The sequence below is a fragment of the Lacerta agilis genome, chromosome 3, assembly GCF_009819535.1.
Source record: "Lacerta agilis isolate rLacAgi1 chromosome 3, rLacAgi1.pri, whole genome shotgun sequence".
Taxonomy (NCBI): domain Eukaryota; kingdom Metazoa; phylum Chordata; class Lepidosauria; order Squamata; family Lacertidae; genus Lacerta; species Lacerta agilis.
In genome coordinates, this window is record NC_046314.1 from 98,061,257 (window position 1) to 98,083,151 (window position 21,895).

Genomic DNA, 21,895 nt, shown 5'->3' on the forward strand with positions numbered 1-21,895 from the left:
TAAATTGTATGGGTTCCAATTTATGTGATGCACAAATAATGAATTGCTGAAAAATAACTGCAGTTCGTTGAATTACATGTAGTAAAGAAATATTGGAATAGAACAGGTACTGAAAGCGAAAAAATAATTATAAAACATTAATTTATGTGTAAGAGTATTTGTATTTATTTTGTGGATATTTAGCTTTTATTGCATAAGGTATTTTTATATGAATGTAAACCACCTAACAAATAAAGGCATTGTCAAGGAAATCTGTAGTGAATTCAATTAATCGGAAAGTCTCGTACTTTACAGTCCGTTGGAGGATGGATTGTTCTTAAACACCGCCCTCCCTGCTGTTGCAGTCCACGTGTGTGTGAGAAATATTCCAACAACATGCTGTAGTCACATTAAAAGAGCTCCATGGAAGCAGTAGCAAGCAATTCTAACTGCATAAACCTATACGTGTTTATTAATTGCGTTCAACAGTTACGTGTCTATTAACTACCTCGGAAAAGCTGGTATAACATTTGTGTGTGCATACGTGTATATGGACACACACACATGCGTGTACACTCACTGCAGTCAGCGACTCGCTTAAAAAATGACAGCGGGCGGCGGCCCTAAGAGCATAAAATACAAAAGCCCTTTAAGAGCTGGTCTTGGACCGTAATAAAGAATGAATAACAAAAGCCACCAGAAACAACGAACTGAAGGCTAAAAAGCAGATCCGACAAGCCTCCGGGGGTGACTGCCACCTCTCCGATGACCACTTACCCTACTTAAACATTTTAACTCGGGTAGCAAAAAGCCACACAAAAGCAGAGGGGAAAGTATCCGCAGAGTGCGGCAAGTGAACGAAATTTAAAGAGCAACTTTGCCGTAAAATAAACCAATTCTAATATGAGCTGCAGCTAAAATAGAAAAAGAAAAATCATTTCCACACTACCTACTTTCTACACACATACCGCCCTGTCGACCTTGCAAGAAGCCGTTTCGCAGAGTGCGGGGAAAGAAAAAAATCCTCGGAAGTGGACCAAGCGGAAAGCGGGAGCGCCGCGCGTTCCTGCTCCCGAAGAACTACAACTCCCATGATGCTCCTTCCCGCTAGGCTGCAGGGCAAGGCGCTGTTTCTATGGCGACCGGGAGTCCACCGAGGCCTAAGGACCGCCGCGTTGTTCCGGGGACTACGGGGAGGCAATGCCCGGGGCCAGGTAAAGAGCGGGGCAGTGTGGGGAGGGCTTGTCTCCATCTCTGCTGCTCCGGCGGGCCTGCAGGCCGCTTTCCCTCAGGGCTCGCCGTCTGCCAGTATCCCGGCCTCCAGCTTCTGCAGGCCGCCTGCAGCTTTCCCGGAGGACGGGGGGCATTATCTTTCGGCATCCGCACATGTCTTTCAAGGCGCTGTTATTCTGCTTTAAACGGGCGCCCCAAAGGAGGCCTGGGAAGTGTGGTTCGGCTGGGAGACCAGCCAGAGTAGGGGGGCCCAACTGGAATAAAATATTGGGAGGGCCCAGGTGAGCCCTGCTCCACATAAGCAATCACAGGACACGGTGCACAATCACCATTTGAATGTCCATGGACTTGTGGGGTGGGGGGTGGGGCTCAAATATTTTATTGGGGCGGGAAGCCAAAGGGTCGCCGGCTTCCAGGAGTTGGCTCCTATGGACCAGAGCTACAGTTCCCTTAGGGGCTGAAAAATCACTTCCTCTTCCCTGGGAACTGTAGATCTGTGGAGGGAAATAATATTATTACTATTATTTATTTATTCCCCGGCCATCTGGCTGGGCTTCCCCAGCCACTCTGGGCGGCCTCCAACCAAAGATTAAAAATACATTAAAACATCAGTCATTAAAAACTTCCCTAAACAGGGCTGCCTTCAGGTGTTGTCTAAATTTCAGATAGTTGTTTATTTCTTTGATATCTGATGGGAGGATGGTCTCCTAACACCCTGAACAAGCTACAGTTCCCTGTCCTTCTCCCCATCTCTTGTGGGTGCAGCTTAGCAGTGATTTTCTTATGGGGAAAAATATATTGTCCACTCCTCATCGGTACTGATAAGGGGCGGGGCAGGGGGTATTATAAAACTGGTATAGGGGATGTTTTTCAGCACAAGCACTGCATTCTTTGTAAGGAACCATCCTGGGGCTGTGCGTAAAAGGCATAGGGAAGTGGGTTAACAAACACGCTACGAACACGCTTTGTTTCTTTGTACTATGGGCTTCCGTTCCAGCTGCACAAAATCCAGTGGTTTATGTATGCTGCTCAGTCCAATTAAACAAGAAGCACCATCACGGTTCAAGGAAACTTTCTAATTACAGTACCAGTAGGCAAAAAGTACTCAAGAGCACCGAGGAAAGCTGATGAGGGGCATTGCAGAAGGAGCATCTTAAGGACCAGACAGAGTGGCCTGGAGGGTACAGGTTGGCTCACAGGGTAGAAGTTCCCTGCCCCTGCCATAAAATAAATAACTGTTCAGGGTGCTGTGAGTTGTTGATAGTGCTACAAAATTTCCTGGGAAGAGGGATTGATTGTTAAACCACTCTGAGAATTGTAGCTCAGTGAGGAGAATGGGGGTTTCCTAACAACTCAGCACTGCTAATAAACTGCAGTCCCCAGGATTCTTTGGCAGAAGTCATAACTATTTAAAATGATATGATACCGCATTAAATGTAGGGTGCAATTAGGCAGGAATAAAGCATCCAGACAAATAAGTATGCTTATAGCAGATGAGAGTGGGGGGGGACGGGAATCTTGGTACTAAGAAGCTCATGTAAGTACAGAATCTGGAATATACTAGCTTGCCCACTATACCTGATAGGCTTCCCATGACTTATAATCACAAGGCACAATTAGTTTCAATGAGGGAGAAATGGAGTAGAGTGTGTGGTGTGGGAGCAGAGCATCTTTACTGGAAGGTATTTTTTACATGAGGACTTTTTAATTTCTTTTTCCTTTGCCAGTGACACCTTGTGGGATATTGCTAAAGCGGAAGTTGAAAAAAGAGAAAAACATGAAGGCAGCACAGATTGTCTGGAATGTTGGGAAAGATCACTATTCTTTATAGGAAATAAAAATGGGGTAACAATCAGTGTTTCATTTCACATTGTTGTTATAGATATAAATTAAATAAATTTTGTTTGCATGCTAACTGAAATTCTGTTATAACAACAAGAAATATTTCCTACCTTGCAAAGCTCTATATGCCTAATATTCATAGTGTTGCGATAAATGACCTAACCTTAAATAACGCATGTTCTAGCTTCAGAGAGATTGACTAATCCCTAGAAGGCATCTTTTAAACCTAATTGCATTGTGGGGCAAGATGTTTTTAGCAATGGAGAGAAGAGAATTAACTCCTTAATTTGTAAAGCCTAACTGCAGCCAGGGATGGCCAACTGCAGGCTAGATGAGGAAGGCCTGCTGGAAAGCATCCAATCTGCAGGCTAGGAGGTAGCTGTCCATCCATCTTGGTCTGTTAGGTAATTTCATTTTTCAAAAATCATCAAGCAAAAATAGGCACCTCCTGTTTTTACACAATTAGACACCAGAAACTGACAGATTCAACAGTACCTAAGTATGGGTAGATGGTGTCCGCTTGCAATTTTTCTAATTTACAGTCCAGTTCTAGACAGATATACTTTTAAGTATGTTTATGCAGGACGGGAATGGTAAAAATGTTTGTAACCCACATTATAAAATTAAATAGTGAAAGACTTAAGTCGTTGCTTAATTTATTTGTTGTTGTTGTTCAGTCATTCAGTTGTGTCCGACTCTTCGTGACCCCATGGACCAGAGCACGCCATTTTGTAGAAACTGTAAACATTAATTTAAAAAATAATTTTCAAAGCAAGCTACTTTACCCAGCACCTGATTTCTTAAAGCATGAAGAAATCATATATTGTTGTTATGTATATTTCATGCATTCATTTTATTTCCATTCCATTACTTAAGCAATTCCAGTAGCAGGCGATCATTTGATCAACCTGTTATTTACAATTACCAATGGTGGATACAAATGGCTAAACTGATTGCTACTGTGATGCCTGTATTTTTAAGTTTCTTGTTGCCATTACTAAATTTGTCATTTCCAATCATTTCTGATAATGGTAATAATAATAGCAGTGTAGATACACTCTGATAGAAAGTTGGCAGCTAACTTTCCTGTAATAAGATGACATATAATTGCCTACATTTGTAATTTTCAGATATTTTATTAGAAATGATTAGAAGAATGCATTACAGCATGTAGAATGATATAATATTTATGCTTTAATGACATTACAATAGTATTCTTTGTTGTTTTTAATTTCTAGGGAAAGACTACTATTATACTGAGGTGCCTTGACAGGTATGTGTTTAAGTTTTGAGAAGTATCTCATATTTTCTGGGTACTCAAAATTCTAAATAACATCAACAGTTTCATTGTTGGAACATACCTTAACAGCGTGCCTTCAAACAGTGGAAATATGTTCCTCAAAACACTTGTCTAAAAACACTTATGATTTATTCTTACCAACTGTAACATTGCTCTCAGGGGCTTTAGGTAAAGTGAGGTGGCTGCCACAGGCAGGTGATGAAATGTATTGGACCTGCTATTCTACATGGTCCCTTTTGGATGACTGGGAGGGTAGCAGTCCATTTGGTAAGACAGAGCCACCCTCCTGACCTTGGTGTTGCTTCAGCTCACTTGGACAGGGCACAGTGGTGACAAGGTCAGGCCCATGTAGTTGCCCAGCAGAGGAGATCCAGTACTTCCACTGTTGTGCCCACACAACCTCAGTCTCACTTCTGCCATGCCCAGTCTCATACAGGTAAGTTGCAGTGACAAAAATGTTGAGAGGTTGGCTCCATGGCTCTGCCCCACCACATAGGCCTCTGCTGTAGTCTCTACTACATATTGACTAGAGTGGTGCATCACATCCGTGATCCAGAGTAATTTCAGAGCACCTCAGCTGGTTTCGGCCTATAGTCCTAAACACTTTAAAGAGTGATTACGTAGAGCTGACCCATGGAAATGAATGCATTTAAGTCCATTGATCTCAATGGGCCTACTCTGAGTATGGCTTAGTTGGATATTACTCAGATATTATTCCTCCTTTCCCAGCTGCTCTGCACCTCATATTTTCTAATGACACAGAATGGGAGACAGGAAAATGGTAACCCCTCTGGAATCCACCATGCATAGCCATTTCTTCACCACTTCATAAGGCTGGCTATGATCTTTCACCCTTCACAGAATTCCTTTTCTCGATATTTGTAATAATTTGTATAGGTAACCAGAAAACACTTTCCACACAGAGAGGCACTTAAAGTGTGGAATTCCTCTCTCTAAAATCTTGTGATATCTTCTTCTCCCTAAAATCTTGTGATATTTAATACAGTAATGCAAGGTTTCAATCGCTGGAGGTAAACTAATGAGGCATGGCATAGCATGACACATTGTATGCTAGGAAGTTGGTGTGCTTTTTAAAATATAAAGTATTAGCATATACCTTGTATCTTTACGATGCAATCTTATGCATGCTGACCCTCTTTCAATGAGACTTGGAGTACAATCCTAAGCAAGGGCAGATGGGATGGAGCAGCGGATTCCCAGCCTCATCGGCAACAAGCTCCTGCTGGGCTGGGAGATGCCTGCAGCACCTTCAGGCTGGTACAGCAGAGGGTTCCAGATTGGGTTCCTCCTCAGGAATTAGGCTGGCTCTGAATTTGTCACCAGCCCTGCTTTGCCCCGCAACACCCCACTTTGGGGCCTTATAATGCCTACAGCCAGCAGGAACACTTCCAACAGAAATGTACACTGCCCCACATTTCAGCAGCTTCAGTGGAGGCCCCCCATGGCAGCATAGCCCCCCATTGATGGAGAGCAGCAGAAAACCCCCCACCACATTTTAATTTCTTCCATCATTGCAGATTTGAGGGGGTGGGGGCAGGGAGGAATATTGCTCTGTTCCTCCCAGCCTAGGATTGCAGCCTTTAATTTCCAGCATCTCTCTTATGTGCAAGCAAATAAATTTATGCTCAGCTCTGTATTTAATACTCTAACCTTATTTTGCCAAATTTCCCAATCTTTATTGTACAGACTATTTACAGTGCAGAGCTACAAAGTACATGTCTGTCTCAGTCACTAGCAGAGTCCGGGAGTGGCCCCTTCCGGTTCTTTCCCCAGCATAAGAACTTAGGCACCCCAAGTCCTCTCCTACCCTCTTTGCGTTTCACCCCTCTGCGCAATTGGGGTGGCGGAAATGGCGTGCCTCCCTCCTGACCAGCCAAGCGAGGTGAGCGCAGGGTCTCTGCAGTATCCCCAAGCAGTCTCCCCGCCAGACTCCCTGTTTGCCACTCCTGGCTGGAAGAGGCGCTGGGGCTCTCCGTAGCATCCCCAAGCCCTCTTCTCGCCTGGCTGGCCCCTTCCCCTTCCTCCCCACTGGAGATGTGGCTGCTTTTCGCGCTGGAAGAGCTACTGCTGCTCAGTTGGCGTTGGGGCTTCCTGTATCCCAACAGTCCCTCGGGTCCCCTCAGCAGGCCAGGTGGCAGTTCCCTGACAGCCGTGTTCTAGTTTTTACATCTCAGTTCTCAGAAATGATTCACTAAGTGTGTGGTATGAGGGGCTGAATCCTTTTCAGTTTTGCCATCCCATGCAAACTCACTCCAATAAACTTGGGAACCATTTTCACTGTTTTGTTTCCACCTGTTGTTTGTGAAAATACTGTGTTGATAATAGGGCAAATTTAATTTTATAAAGAATAAGGTTAATTTCTCTCTCTCCCCTCTCTCTCTCTCTCTCTCTCTCTCTGTGTGTGTGTGTGTGTGTGTGTGATCTTAATTTTTCCAGGGATGAAATTCCAAAACCAACATTAGCTTTGGAGTATACATTTGGAAGAAGAGCAAAAGGGCACAATACAGTAAGTATGCTGACAAACTAGATTATATAATCTCCTTTTGGTTCATCAGTGTGTTATGTACTTCATCAAGCCTGCCCCTGACATTTATGCAACCACATTCCAGACAGAACTCTAATTTGCAGTGGCCTTGATAGCTGGAGAAAGATGTGCATTTTTCGAACTTATTTATTTATAAAAATATCTCCTGCTATTCATAAAAACAGAGCATTTTACAACAATCATACATAAAGCCATGCAATAAAAAGCAAACAAAAATATAAAAAAATCAGCTAAATATTATGGAAATTGTATTCTTAATTTCCTGCATAAACCTAGTGAAAAAGGAAAGTTTTCCACAGTCATTAGAAGTAAAAACCAATGACATTTCTGCAGATTGTCTCTCTCCTCCTTTTCTGTTCCTGGCACTGACTTCAAGCGCATAAGCAGAGCTCTTTATGTGGGCTGCAGCAAGGGAAGATGCAAACAAAACATACACCAGAAAGTTGTGGCTAGTTTTGGCTTTCTTATCTCTCCCTACAACCCGTGTAAAGTGTGTTTGGGGATTAGTGGGGATTACATGTATTTTGTTTTGTTTTGTTCCATGAACACTATTGTATCAAGACCACCACATAAATCAGGGTGTGGAACCTCCCAGGGCCAAATGTCGCCCTCCTGGCTTCTCTGTCTGGCCTGTGGGACAGGCCAAATCCTCCTTCCCAAAGCCTTTCCCTGAACTTGCTTCATACCCTTCTACAGTGGTACCTCGGTTTATGAACTTAATCCGTTCCAGAAGTCCGTTCTTAAACCAAAACCGTTCTTAAACCAAGGCGCGCTTTCCCTAATGAGGCCTCCTGCAGCCAGTGCCTTTCCACCTTTCAGATTCCATTCTTAGAGGGAAGTAAAGTTCTCAAACCGGGACACTATTTCCAGTTTTGCGGAGTTCGTAAACTGAATTGTTCTTAAACCGGACTGTTCTTAAACTGAGGTACCACTGTATAGTGTTTTTGCTGGACTGGAATGTATCCTTGAACTCTCATAATGATCCCTGCTTGCCCAAACAGAGCATGGGGGCAAGTGAGTGCGTTCAGAAACAGGTCTGCTGTACAAAGGTAAACTTTCATTGCTCTGCCTACTTTTGCCTCTGTTCCTGTCCACAACTAGCCTATGGTCCCCAGAAGATTTTTCAGAAGGTAATGTAGCTCCTAGGCGGAAAAAGGTTCCCTATCCATGACTAAGTGTGAAGAAGATCTTCTCAAGTTTCATGTGTAAATCTTATATTCCAACACCTTGTAGGCAAAATCCACTGCTGGCATTCTTCTAAACTCCTGATAAGACAATCCAACCTTCTCTGCTGGGTTTCTATCTGATGTCAGATCAATCATACAAGATGCATATTGCAATGTATGTTATGCATCAAAATCTTGTGCAAATGATTAATGCAAATAAACTTTTTTTCCCAGCCCAAAGATATTGCTAATTTTTGGGAACTAGGTGGTGGAACTTCATTGTTGGACTTGATTCCCATACCATTAACTACAGCTAACATAAGGTAATGAACCAAGAACTTGGTAATTTCGTAATTAATCTCCACGATCTTTCTATAACAGCTCAGTTCTTCCATTGAACTTCAAACTTCCAACTTTATTCATTTAGTAATGTTTATTACTCTTCCTCGTAGTCATTTGTGGTCTCTAGATTTTTGTCCTGCACATGTGGGACCTGGAATTGAATACATGGCGTATAGTCAATACAGGTTCCACTGGCGAACAATAGTCAGTCATACCTTCATCTGAGTCATTTTCAGTTTCACCACTTTGTCATTCATTGCGGCTGGAGATCTGTGCCCACTTACTGGAAGTGAACCGAATGGAACTTACTTCTGAGTTGACATGTATAGGATTGTGCTTCCAGTTGCTTTTTGAAATTTATACCCTCTACTATCTATAGAACTACATTCTGTAGTGTGGTGTGATGGTTAGAACGCTGAGCTGGGACCTGGAAAACCAGGGTTTAAATCCCCACTCAACTATGAAGCTCACCAGGGGACCTGGAGTCAGTTTCTATCTCTCTGCCTTACCTACCTTACATGATGGTTCTGAGGATAGCTACCGGTAAGATGGGAGAACCATATTTGCCGCCTTAAGCTCTTTGGAGGAAAGTTGGGGTATAAATGTAGCAATAACATTTTGAAAAAAATAAAGATGGTTTATTAAAAGAAAGATACCTGGTTCAGAAAGTAACTCCATTTAAGGAAAAAGAGAAAGACATATTATCAAAACCCCAGCTACAAGAAAATACAGAAAATATTACTGTTGTGGAAGGAGACTAGCTTCTCTCACAGCAGCTGTAAGCTTTATTCATTACACTTGAATTTATTCTTGCAAATATCCCAGAGCAACATTTTAGGTTTCCAACAACACTTGAGGTACAAGGGAGAGATAGGGATTGCCCGAAGAGCAGCAGCCATTGCACACAATTGCTTAATGTAGATTTAAAACTAGCTTTCCTTTCAACCCAAACAAACCACCTAACAATTTTTTTTTTGTGTTGCCTCTCAACAGAAGTCAATGTACTGGTTGGCTTTCTTCTGCTCTCAATGGGGCATTTATTGGGAAAAGGCTATATAGGGGCTATAGTGGTACCTCTGGATGCGAACGGGATCCGGTCTGGAGCCCCATTCGCATCATGAGCAGAACGCATCATGAAGTGTCGCGTCTGCGCATGTGTGCGACGTGATTTGGCACTTCTGCGCATGCGCGTGACATCATTTCGCGCATCTGCACGAACCGTCAAACCCGGAAGTAACCCGTTCGGGTACTTCCAGGTTTGGCGTGTCCGTAACCCGTACCGAACACAACCTGAAGCGGCCGTAACATGAGGTATGACTGTATTGTGGAAAAGGCCCTAGTCCTCTCTTCTCAGTGTAGTTACACTTGAGGGAAGATATTAAATTGATTTCTGTGTGCATAACTCTGAAAAATCAAAGTCATTTTCATGTGGATGGGTAAGATAGTTACCTGGTTTTTTTTACAGCTGCTGCAGATGAACTACAATTAAAATCAACATTAGGATCTTGGTGTGGAGATAAGCAGACCACTTTTTGGTCTAAAGAATTTGAAATGATGAACTCAGGCTAGCCAGATACTTTGGTCTGCAGTTCAAAGTTCCATGCAGGCTAGAGCTCTTATTTTCCCTGCTTCTTAAATTTTTTATGAGACTGGTTGAGACAGCTTTGTTCATCTCTTAACTAAAAGTGTCACCTTGGATATTTGCCTTTTTTAGATGTGTCACTAACCCATGGTGTAGCACTACATCAACAATTGGAAGCAAGTGTCAGGTGTGCATGCTTCTCCACCCCAACACAGTTTCATTTTTGAACGAACTACAGTTTGTTGTATATTTATTAATTTGTCCATTCAGTTTATATTCCACTCTTACTCCTCAAGGAGCCCAGGGCTTAACTGTGTGAACTGCAAATAACTGGTTAGTTTAAACTAAGATTTGTTGAAACAAGCAAGCATCAGTGCTTGTTTCCTTGTTACTTGTCAAGTTCATAACTCCTTAGCTCCAGCAATGCTGCTCCATCTAATTCTCCCAAACAGTTCTCTCAGCCCATAGTAACCAGGTTTATAAATTCAGCTAATAAAATATCACGACAAATAATTTATAGTAGAGTACAAATCATTTTCCGGGCAAACATTGTTTCCATATTTAATGTAATTTGCTTAGGTTGTGTGGGTTGGAATGTTTATTTTTTGCTCATCTAAACTGCTGTTTAGATGCCATTGTATGAGATGCATCTTGTGTAAAGAATATATTAGGTGCCTTTAAAAATGTTAGGCTGTCTTTCTGTTCTTTTTGTAGGACATTTGCTATCGTTCTTGTCCTGGATCTTTCAAAGCCAAATGAACTGTGGCCAACCATGGAGAGCCTTTTACAAGCCACTAGGAAGCATGTAGACAAAGTTATAACAAAACTGGGACAAACAAATCCTAAAGCAGCTACTGAAATTAAACAGAGAATATGGAACAATTTGCCAAAGGATCATCCAGTAAGAACTAGTATTTTCTCCAGATGTCACAGGCTCATACACAGTTAAAGATAATCGCTTTGAGAATCATAAACAATTCCTTTAGATTTTTATGCATGACTGAAAATCCATTTGATGTAGAAGAACTTGTTCAGTGGAAAATTATAGCAATTTAATGAAAATTCAGTAGGGGCAGAAACAAGGAAAGAAGGTTTCTTATATATTCTTGTTAGACATCTAATGTGATTGTTATGGCATGTTACAACAATCAAAAGAAACAGTTTTACAGACGCAGTTTGATATTGATTTTATAATCTCCTTTTGAAATGAAGGTGAAAACTAGAATGTACAGAAGTTATCTGGCAAAGCAACTCACTGAAGCTACAGATTTGAGGAAAGGGTGTAGTTATAACAGCCTTCAGCACGACTCTATACTTTGCATTTATTCAAGTGTCTATCACAGACTCAGTGCCTTTTGATAATGTGACAACTAATTAAATTATAAAATTTCAGGGATGTTAACATAAGCCCTTGAAATTCAATTGCTAATGTGCTCTCTTGAAGAAAGTAAAATAGATTGCCGAAGATGCAATTGAAAAGGTACCTGGCATCATGCATTCATCTTGTACAAATGTTGTGTGTATGCGGTGTCTAAACAACGTATATATATATATTCTATAGTGCACAATTCAAGGATGTAAAAATAATACTATAAAGTAGCTATTAATGTGAGCAATAAATGAACATGAATAAAAGACCCAATAGACATAAATTTGCTTCCTTTATGACTTTCAGTAGCCCAGTTCATCTTTTAAAAAATAGGCATATTTTTTCTCCATTGCTTCACCTATCGCACTGATGCCACCTCACACTCCTGAATGGAAGGAGTTACAGCCCCCCTCCCACCTTTGTCCTTTCTGAAGCTGCTGTGTGCATGTGAGAATTATAGAATTGTAGAATTGTAGAGTTGGAAGGGACCCTGAAAGTCATCTACTCCAACCCCTTGCAATGCAGGAATTTCAACTAGATCATACATGACGGGATGGCCATTCAACAAGAAGAAACCCCTTCCAAGACCCCTGCTCAAGTTTCATCCATTGCAGCTTCTGTAGATGCAGAATTTTCATGTGCTTTGCATCAGCAGATCGGTTGAGCTTATATTGGAGGAGAATAAGAAAGAAGATTTCTTCCTGCCTCTGGTGAAGCAAATCCTAGCTGCTCTGCTTGTCTTGAGCTTAAGCATATGTAAGGAGCTGAAACTTCAGGGATTCGTTCCCTAGGCTTGCCTCTTTCCATAAGGAAGAGCTAGCATGGAAAGCCATTTGTAAAGTCAATGTGCTCTTGTCACATTGGGGTTTGGTTTACCCATCCATGTAGGGGTGAGGCATCTTCACAGGTTGGACTGAGTTAGGTTGAAAGGAGTTTGAAATCTTCCTACTTAAGGCATTGGTGAGTTACTTGCAGTTACTTCCATAATAAATTAATGGCTGTATAGTCTTAAATTCTCCTTATTCCAAATGATTATGCAACAATGAAGCCCATGTGTGAACTATTTTGAAGCCATCTCAGCATGTACTTACCTGAAAAAGGGGTTGTAAAAATGTTATATAAGTATTGCCACTTTCTTAACAGGATCGTGAACTGATTGATCCGTTTCCAATTCCACTAGTTATAATTGGGAGCAAATATGATATGTTTCATGTAAGTAATAACTGTGTTACAATTCTCCCCCTCTGGTGTATTGTGGTAGCCTAGGACACTTTTTTATTGATTCTCTCTCTCTCTCTCTCTCTCTCTAAAATCAGAAAAGTAATATGAACAAAATGGCAATTACAGCCATATGTAATTGCCATCTGTGTCATTCATCCTCCAGAAATAATAATAAAATATTTATAATAATGAAGAAAATAAGGCAAAATATGAATGACATATACTAGCAATATACCAACTGTGAAATATACCAACAGCTTTAATTCCTAGCATCCCTTGGTAGGGCTGAGAAACCCTCATGTGCCTCTGCCAGTTGGGTTAGAGTTAGACAATGGGTCTGACTGTATAAAGTAGCTTCCTGTGTTCCTATTTATTTCCCCTTGCTTTTTTATGTTGACCTTCAGGCCCCATTCTCTCCTTTAGCACATGCCCTTTAGGTTATTTTGTAGAGTTATCTTTGAAGATGAACAGCCTGTTCATATGCACCGGTTGCGTTTCCAACAGACAGTTTTCATTTTTAGCTTAATCTTAAACTTGCCTCCCCAGCAAATGTACGCAGACTGTCATCACTTACCCATTAACTGGAAGTATAAATGTGTCTGAGATGACCTCCTCTCCCCAGAACTGAACTGACCATTAAAGACAGCTGTTAGTGGGTATTAGCCACAATGGCTATATTCTACCTCCATTGCCAGAGGCAGGATGCCCTTGAATACCAGTTCCTGGGAATCACTGGTGGGGAGACTGCTCTGAGAACTGGACGCTAGAATAGATGGGCCATTTCCCTGATGCAGCAGGGACTTCCCAAGAAGATGTGGTGTGTGGTGCCCTTTAAGCTGGTCCCTACCTTGCTTGATCTTAACTTAGTACTATCCTTGTGTCCTTTTTCTCTCTTACTCCTCCCTCAACTGGATCAACGTGTGCACACTTGATCAGTAGAAAACACTTCGCTGTACCTGTCTCTTCACAAGTGATGATGATTTATCATCAGATACGGCAATGCTGGTTCTTTCAGAGTCTGCTTTTAATTCACTTCTCATCCTTTTTGTTTTTATAACCACAACACCAAACTGCAGTCTTTTTCCCCAAAAAAAATTTATTGGTGTTTCCAACCAAACTGCAGTCTTATCTTTCGTGCACTGTTAGAGCACACGCACGCAGGACATGTATTTGGGGAAACATTCATCCTTGGTCCCCTAGGTGGCAGCATAGTGCATTCTAGGCAAGTCACCTGTCATTGATGCATAATTCCTAGTAGCACAAGCCAAGATTTCTTTGTTTGCTTCCTTTATTAAGCAGCCAACGTTATTGGTTGCTTTTGAATGGAGTGTAAATGACATTTTCCCAAGATCGTTAAGCTGCATTCCTGTAAAGCAGAATAAATAAGCCCTTGTGAGGCAAAGCAAAAATGTGTGTCTTTGGGAAATATATGCATATACTGTTGAAGTGATTTGCCTTTCCCTGGTCATCCTCTTGCTGTGCTCATCTAAGCTATGGTTTAGCTTAGTAGGTCATCCAAACTGAGCTTGTGCTTTAGCTCTCTTCGGACAAGCCTCAAGCTGTAACCAAGGTTTATCCTATGGCCTACACCTTGTGCTGTGCCTGAGTGAGCTGAGCCACAAGCCTGGGTTTAAACAATACTGTAAACCAAACCATGGTTTAGCTTAGCATAGCGCAATAACAGAATGACCTGCGAGGAGCACAGTGGTCAAAGTCTACTCTGTGGAAGCCCACACATTTACTTGTTGGCAAATGTTGACTTAGCGTTACATGCAAAGGAGGGCAATGTTATGTCGCAATGTGAAAAACTAAAATTATTAATTAGAATTTTTTCCACCCCAACCCCCCTCTTTTTTTAAAGGAATTTGATTCGGAGATGAAAAAAATAATATACAAGACGCTTCGCTTTGTTTCTCATTATTATGGAGCATCTTTAGTGGTATGTATATTATTGTATTTCATGGGCACAACCCTGCCAACCCTTTCAACTCGTATTCATTTCCCAAACAAATAAATTAAATTAAAATAAAATAAAATAACCCAATGTGTGGGTTAGTCTTACCATGACCTGATGATTGTTGGCTTGTGATGGCAGAGAGGTGATCTTTTTCACTAGTAGCACTGGTATTGCGGAATGCACTCCCTACTGAGATATGAGTTGCCTCATCTGTACTGGCATTCTGCCGGCTTTTGAAGACACACAGCCATTCCTTTAATCTCTTGACCTGAGTCTCCTATTTTAATTGGTGTTGTTTAATTTTGTTTTACTGCATATTTTATCTATGGACATTTATATTTTAATGTTTTAATGGGGTTGTTTTATTGTGTGTTTTAATTGTGTGTTTTCAGTAATCATGTATTATAACAGTGTTGTGCAATAGTTTTTTTATTATTATTATTTTGGGGGCATTAAGTGGTAGCTGTTTCAGGATACTGAAACAGCTAAATCTTAAACATAACAGTCCTATGATGAATTTTGAGTGACTCGGGAGTAGTATTTTACTATGTTTACTAGGAGGAGAATAACACAAGTTTTATGCTTTGTTCACAGTTCACCAGCAAATCTGAAGCTCTGCTCCTGAAAACACGTGCTCTCATTAACCATTTAGCGTTTGGCTTTGATAGGAGGTAAACTAAACAATTTCCTACTATTGGCAAGCTCTCCCAAAACCTTCTATTGGCTGGATACTGACAATTTGTAAAAAAAAAAAAAAAAAAAGGGAAAGGGAAAAAAATAAAACCTGTCAGCTTTTCTGTTTAATACAGGATTCTTGCTCATAGATCTATATAAAGGCTGATGAAACAGTTTCAGGAAAATGCTTTCAAATGGGCTTGTTGGTGTAGGTGGGTGGCTAACTTGTGGCCTTCCAGCATGGCCAATGTTCAGGAATGACTGAAGTTCTAGATCTAGCCCAGCAGCATCTGGAGACACCACAGGTTAGCCACCCATGGTCTTAGGGATGTTTTCTCCGCTTTGGGTGTGAGAATCTTGGGCAAAACTACCATTGTTGGAAAGAAGCCAGCTTTTATGTGAAGGACACACCAATAGCTCATTGATAAAACTTGCATGTCCAAGTCCCTCAGTTTAGTTCATAGCATCTCCAGTTAAAGGATCTCAGATGACACGGCTTGAAAAGGCCCTGCTGAAATGTTGGAGATCTGCTGTAGACTCAGGCCCAAACTACGCAGAATGTTGATTACATGGTTTGTCCTTGAGTACACAGTATTTCTTTCAAAAACATCAGGTGGGCGGTGGGTCCAGATTGGGCCTTTGGCACTGGGGAATTTAGCACATTTCTCCCTCCTCCAGTCCTGATCTGAATTTGGACCTCTATGCCTGCAAGGGTGGGCAAGGGGAGTTCCCATTCAATCCCATTTGTCAGAAGGACTGCTGCTGAGAGACAAATAAAAATTGGAGCTTTATAGAAAAAGCTAGGGGTGGGGGAATAGATCTGTCAAAGGTTCCATCAGTAGAAATTAAATTTTTGCTGTCCATCAGTCCTATTGATTTTCATGGGACACAGTTGTAACGGGGGGGGGGGGGGTAGTGAATTTTCTTTTTAAAAAAAGAAAAGAAAACAGATACAGTCAAACAATACAAAATAAATAATAAATTAAAACAATATGTTCTTTGCATACATTTAAGGAGCAAGGAAGGGGAGACAGCTGGTGGTCTGGACCAACTCAGTTCTCATTCAAGCAAATACATGTGTTTAAGTAACTTGCCTTTCTTGGAGTGTGCTTTTTGTCAGTTTTGGTAAATTCTGATAACTGATCTATATTCATTTTGTTCCGTTCATGTTTTTTAAGCAAATCCATGTCAGTGGATCAGAACAAGCCACTCTTTATCCCAGCAGGAATGGACTCTCTTAGTCAAATAGGTGGGTGATTTTCTTCTCCAGAATATTTATTGTGCATATAGCTTTTACAATTAAGAGAATACAAGGCTGAAGTGGACAAAAATGAACAATGGATTCTGAAATGTCTACAAAATGTATTTGTGTGTGATGATTACTCAAGAAAAATGATCAGAAAGGTTTAAGAAGGTACAGCAATGTTTAACAACAATGCTATTTATTGAAAACTAAGCCCTGCTAAATTCAGTGGTACTTACTCCCAGGAAAGTGTGTAAAGTACACAAAGGATTGCAGCCCTAGTATAACAGCTTCCGTGTTGAAAGCTTAGTGCTTATCTTCAGGAACCTGTTTCTTACATATTTGCATAACGACCTCCACATAGGACATTTTGTACTTTCTTTTCATCAGTTTTGTTAAATTATTGAGGGGAATGCATTCAGACAAGTAGCTTGTTTGCCATTTGAATGATAGAGTGACCATTGTTACAATTCTTATAATAACTAGGTCCTCCTCCTGCTTCCAATAGTGATATTGGAAAGCTGCATGCACAGACACCTATGGATCTATGGAAAAAGGTGTTTGAGAAGGCATTTCCACCAAAGGTGTGTATACATTTTTAGTTCTTTAATGTTCTTATCAACCTTATTTCTTTTCACAATACTTGTTCATTCTTGTGGTTGCACTGTTGTGCCCAAGCCAGATTATTCAGAAGTAAAGTAATTTCATTTGGACTTCTAGTTATGGAAGAATTGAAACTTTAAGCTTGGTACTAGCTTTGCTTTTTGTGCACAGCTGTTTTCATTTCCTAATTCATTGATCAAGATTTAAGCCTTGAGCCAGGGGTTCCTAGTTTAGATGTAACAGGAACCTGTTGCTTAATCCCCACACCCAAGTGCTCAGCTGTGGGACATAAGAGGACTGAGCGCCTGGGCGCAATGCTCATTCTCACTGTAATAAATCATGGTTTATTAGACCTGAACTGTTACATCTGAACTGGGACACTACATCACAGAGAACATAGACACAAAGTCACTTCACGTGATCTTTGTAGGTTCATTCTTGGTCTTGTCCAAATAAATAAATGCAAGCTTTATGAACTGAAAGGACTAGGCTGTTTCATACAGTCGTCTTTGAAACATGTAGACCTGCTGGAGGGGTTCACAGTGTAGCCAGGATCACTCGGAGGTGCCTGTTACATGAACTAGCTTCTTCGCACAGAGGGTTGAGTATTTTGCAAGGTGTGTTTAGCCCCATAAGGAAAAATAGTGTATATATGTAGCACATCCATGCCATCCCAGCTTGGTTGCAGTCATGCAACTGGTCCTTCATTACACATATAGAAGAGGGGGCTATATGAACCAGCTCTTCAGTTCATACAGGTTGATGCCTTAAACGTATTTATGGCAGAGATGCAAGCTCTAGAGATATAAGACACACCTGGGGGAAAGAATTGGGCTGCATTTTACTCTTTCACCTCCCCCTATTTTAGAATGTCGGAGTTTTCAAGGAAGTCAAGGACCCAGCTCAAGATCCACAATATGGTGAATATGAAGTAGATGCTATGCGCGCTCAGAAGAACCAGGTATGTCACCATGCTACAGCAGTCGTTCATGCCGCTCAATAAAAAATATCTCACGGGTATTTCTCAGGCACTGTAGATCTGCCCCGACGTTTGTACCTTTGAACATTCATTTATAGCTGCAAGTCTCATTTTAACCATAAAGTTTGCCCAGGTGGCCTTGGACACATCATCATCTCTCGGCCTAACCTGATATTATTGAAGGTTATTCTATAAATAATTCAGATAATTTTTAAAGCAATCTGCTTCTATAGCAAAATAAGCCACACTGATGGCAGTTGCAGACGTGGAAGAACTTTGAGTGTTACCTCCAGGGTTTACCTCCAGGGCAGTTTTCCAAGTTGCATTTTCTAAAGGTAAAAGGTAGCTTTGAAAAATGCCACAGCATAGTTCTTAAACTAAAGTAACCCCATATTTTCTCTGGAAGTTTCATAACGCTCCAGCTAAGGTTACTCAAGTTTAGTTGAAGTTCACGTCAGTGACCATGCTTACAAACATGAGCCAGTAATTATCTAGTTGATTTCACAGTTTTATAGTATAGTATAATTTATAGTAAAATAGACAAACTCTAGACTACTTCCAGTATTGGAAAAATTGTTTAGGCTGGCAGGTTTATTCCAGGGCATTGATTTAGAGTTACCTCAGCATGTATTTCCATTTTAAGTCATAGTGCAAAATTAATCTCAGTTGAAATTATTTCTTGTAGATTACAAGTAGTATATAATTAATAATGACTAATATAGTCCTCAGACATTCTGTTGAATTGATTTTTATGTGTCACCCAAAATAGAATATTCAGTTTAATTGCTTGCTACAAAATTTTTTGCTTTACATTCATACTAAGGTTATGATTATGGATGGTATTTTTATTAAGCAAAATAGGCTACTAGTAAAAGTTGATTAAATCATATTGAAAATTAATATTTTTCCAGGTGTTTCCTAGTTTCAGTGCTCTTTTATTTTATAAAGATTTTAATCTGTATTGATGCCATTGGAAGTTGCTGTATCTTTTGTTGTTGGTACTATTACAGCGAAAAAATGGTAATAGACAAGTTTCTGTAAAAAGAAAATTATCTGCAGTTATTTCCCTAAAATTTCCATCTTGGAGTTCAGTTATTATAAGATTATTATAACATTTGAACTGCCCTTTATGAAAACATTTTGGGATTTTTGTATTTCATTGATCTTAAAAGCTGCGCGATAACCCTGTATATATCTGTAAGAAAACAATTCCCTGGCTACATTCAGTTTTTAAATGCATTAGGATTTCCCATAATTATATGAAAATTGAGAATGAAATAGCCCTTATCTCAAGAAGTAAGTATTAAATGCTTCAGAAAGCTAATCTTTTTTCCCTTCCTTTTTGTACTCCTTTGTTCCATACATAAAGCATTTATATAGAGAGGAGCATTTATGTTAAAGTTATAGCGTCAAACATAATGCTTTTTATTTCTGTTTCTTGAAGGTATTCATGCATGGTAGCTTTTTATTCCAATTGAAAAGTAGACTTTTGTGCATTTCTTCCTGATCATTTTATGTTGCTCTTTGGACTCAGAATGACTATCTGTAGAGTTTAATATACTTCTCATAATGCTACTGACATTAGGGACCACACACCTGCAAACAGTAACCAGACTCTCATTTCTTAGCAAGCTTTCTGAACAGCAGCACATAAAAGAAACGGTCCCGTTCCCTCTACCCCACCCCCTGCTGGGCATCCATTGATCCATTAGTGCTTATTTTGACCCCTCTTTTTGGGGGGTAGTGATCTGCATCAGCCATATAGCCCATTTCACCCAGACGTTAGAAATACATCATTGCTATAATACACCAAAGGCCCCGATCAGGATGCTTCTCTGTCTTTCTCGTTATTTTCTCCAGCCTAACAGTTTGCTCACTGTACGGTGATAGTTGTTCAGATGCTTGAAGGCCATTTAATAGTGCTTTTGAAATTTTAAAAACCTGAGCAACCTAAGCAACAATTGTAGCTCCTTTAACCTAGCCCCCTTCCAGTACCCCCAGCACAACCGAATACAGTAAAGCAGCATTAACCTGTCCCTCCCCGCAGCACTCCTGATACAGGTAAAATCATGATGTTGGATACATCAGGATCATTGGGGAGTGCAGGCTTTAACCGTTTCCCCTCATCACTCCAGATGCAGCTAAAATCTCTGTCTCTGTGCAGCTGATAGTGGAGTGGGAAATAGTATACAAGGGCCCAGTCCTATGTAACAACCACAAAAAAGTGATGAAGGCACACAACTGTAACAACAATGTATTGATAAGTCGACAATTAAGTAGGATGAAACATCATTACAATTGCAAGGTGTGAATGAACCAATGAATATATTGATTGAATGACTGGAACTACTAGTCAGATGCACAAGAAGAATTAGACATGAGCACAATGCATTTCAGAAATTATATTTATTTAATAAATCCATATGGCACTTTTTTTTAAAATATACTATACCATGGCAGCTTACAACTTATAAGAGCAATTCAGAACCATATAAAATATCAAGCATTCACTACTTCTAAAGACACTTCCATCAGCTAGCAATCCCAATAAAAACTGAGGCCTCTGCCAAGTTGTGCAAAATTACAAAAAGAATATGGGTGCTGATGTAAGCCAACTAAAAATGAAGTTAAGTGTGATGAAATGACCCTGATCATATCAACAATTTTCACTTTTTATTCTGATGCCATACAACACGGCCCACACTGATCAAAATGTTTTCCAAAATTACAAAAGAAATAGAAGTCTGATCTGCCAGAAATATAAACTATGTGGTTTTTGTAAGTGGTGGTGGTAAGTACCTTTCTGCTATCCATTCACATGAAGAAAATGTTGTGTCCTAATTCAGCAAGGGCAAACCAACCGTGAAAGAAGACTTGTGGATAATTGCTCTTTGAAACCACAAGTAGTAGATAATGAAAAGTAATATGATATGGGTGCAATTAGAATAATGGACTTCAGTAATTTTGCGGTGGATCTCAGTATTAGAATGGCATATACAGCATGACATAAAAAGATAAACTGCCATTTGTTTAGTGTTATGAAAGGCATACATGAGAGCTGCTTTAATCATGGCTAATTCGCTGTGTGCCGCAATCAAGATTTTTTTACAACTCATTCATAATTAAGATATATAGATACCGCTGATACATTCCATGCAGTTTAGACCCCGTTGGGTGTTTGGGCTTATCTTGCATACACTGTTTCTAAAATGCCATCTTTTATGTCTTTCATTTTATTTTTATGCATACTGATTTATATGCAATGATGATAGTAATGATAGCAGAGACTGGATGAGATCCAAAATTTGCAATATATTGCAGAATAATACTTAACGTTCTCACATTAAAATTGAACATGCAGTTGCTTATATCACGGGGGCTATTATTATTTACTACATTTATTAGAAGCTTTTTCTTCAAAAATGAAATTCAAAACTAAATTACAAAAAACTAAACATTAAAAACTGTTTCAATATATGTTTCCATTTTAGGAACTAGAACAGTACAAAAGAAATGCCTCTAAAACCTGGAAAGAAATGGAGTTTGATTCTTGACTGAGAAGTATGTCTCAACCAGATTTGAAGCTGCATTTCATACATTTGAGTCACTATGTTTTGTACACTTGTAAAATGCGTTTAAAAAAAAACCCATCATAAATACTTAATGATAATTGTGGTCATTGTTGTTTATGATCAGTATAGTAGACTGTGCCAGAATCACTTCTCTTAGTTAAACTCAATAAGAGATGACTCAGATGTTGCAAAATGTTTGAAGAAGAAAAGCAGACACATACTGTGTCATTTAACATCGGATAACTGGTTTGTGAAAAGTTCAAAGG

The 21,895-nt window shown here is 40.1% G+C and overlaps 1 protein-coding gene across 1 annotated transcript; it reads left to right on the forward strand.

Moving 5' to 3' along the window:
• Window positions 1-1,031: 1,031 nt before the first annotated feature.
• On the forward strand, window positions 1,032-21,692 carry DYNC2LI1 (dynein cytoplasmic 2 light intermediate chain 1). Its single transcript, XM_033144879.1, has 13 exons — window positions 1,032-1,193; window positions 2,940-3,057; window positions 4,293-4,327; window positions 6,812-6,881; window positions 8,321-8,409; window positions 10,725-10,911; window positions 12,523-12,591; window positions 14,462-14,539; window positions 15,152-15,228; window positions 16,411-16,481; window positions 16,962-17,059; window positions 17,947-18,039; window positions 21,549-21,692. The coding sequence occupies exons 1-13, from the start codon at window positions 1,180-1,182 to the stop codon at window positions 21,609-21,611; spliced, it is 1,062 nt and encodes a 353-aa protein (XP_033000770.1). The 5' UTR covers window positions 1,032-1,179; the 3' UTR covers window positions 21,612-21,692.
• Window positions 21,693-21,895: the final 203 nt, after the last annotated feature.

Bases quoted from the DNA above. Each gene is read 5' to 3' on its own strand.
- DYNC2LI1 (XM_033144879.1), top strand. The intron at 12,592-14,461 runs GTAAGTAATAAC...CTTTTTTTAAAG, and splicing joins GCAAATATGATATGTTTCAT to GAATTTGATTCGGAGATGAA. The intron at 14,540-15,151 runs GTATGTATATTA...CTTTGTTCACAG, and splicing joins ATTATGGAGCATCTTTAGTG to TTCACCAGCAAATCTGAAGC.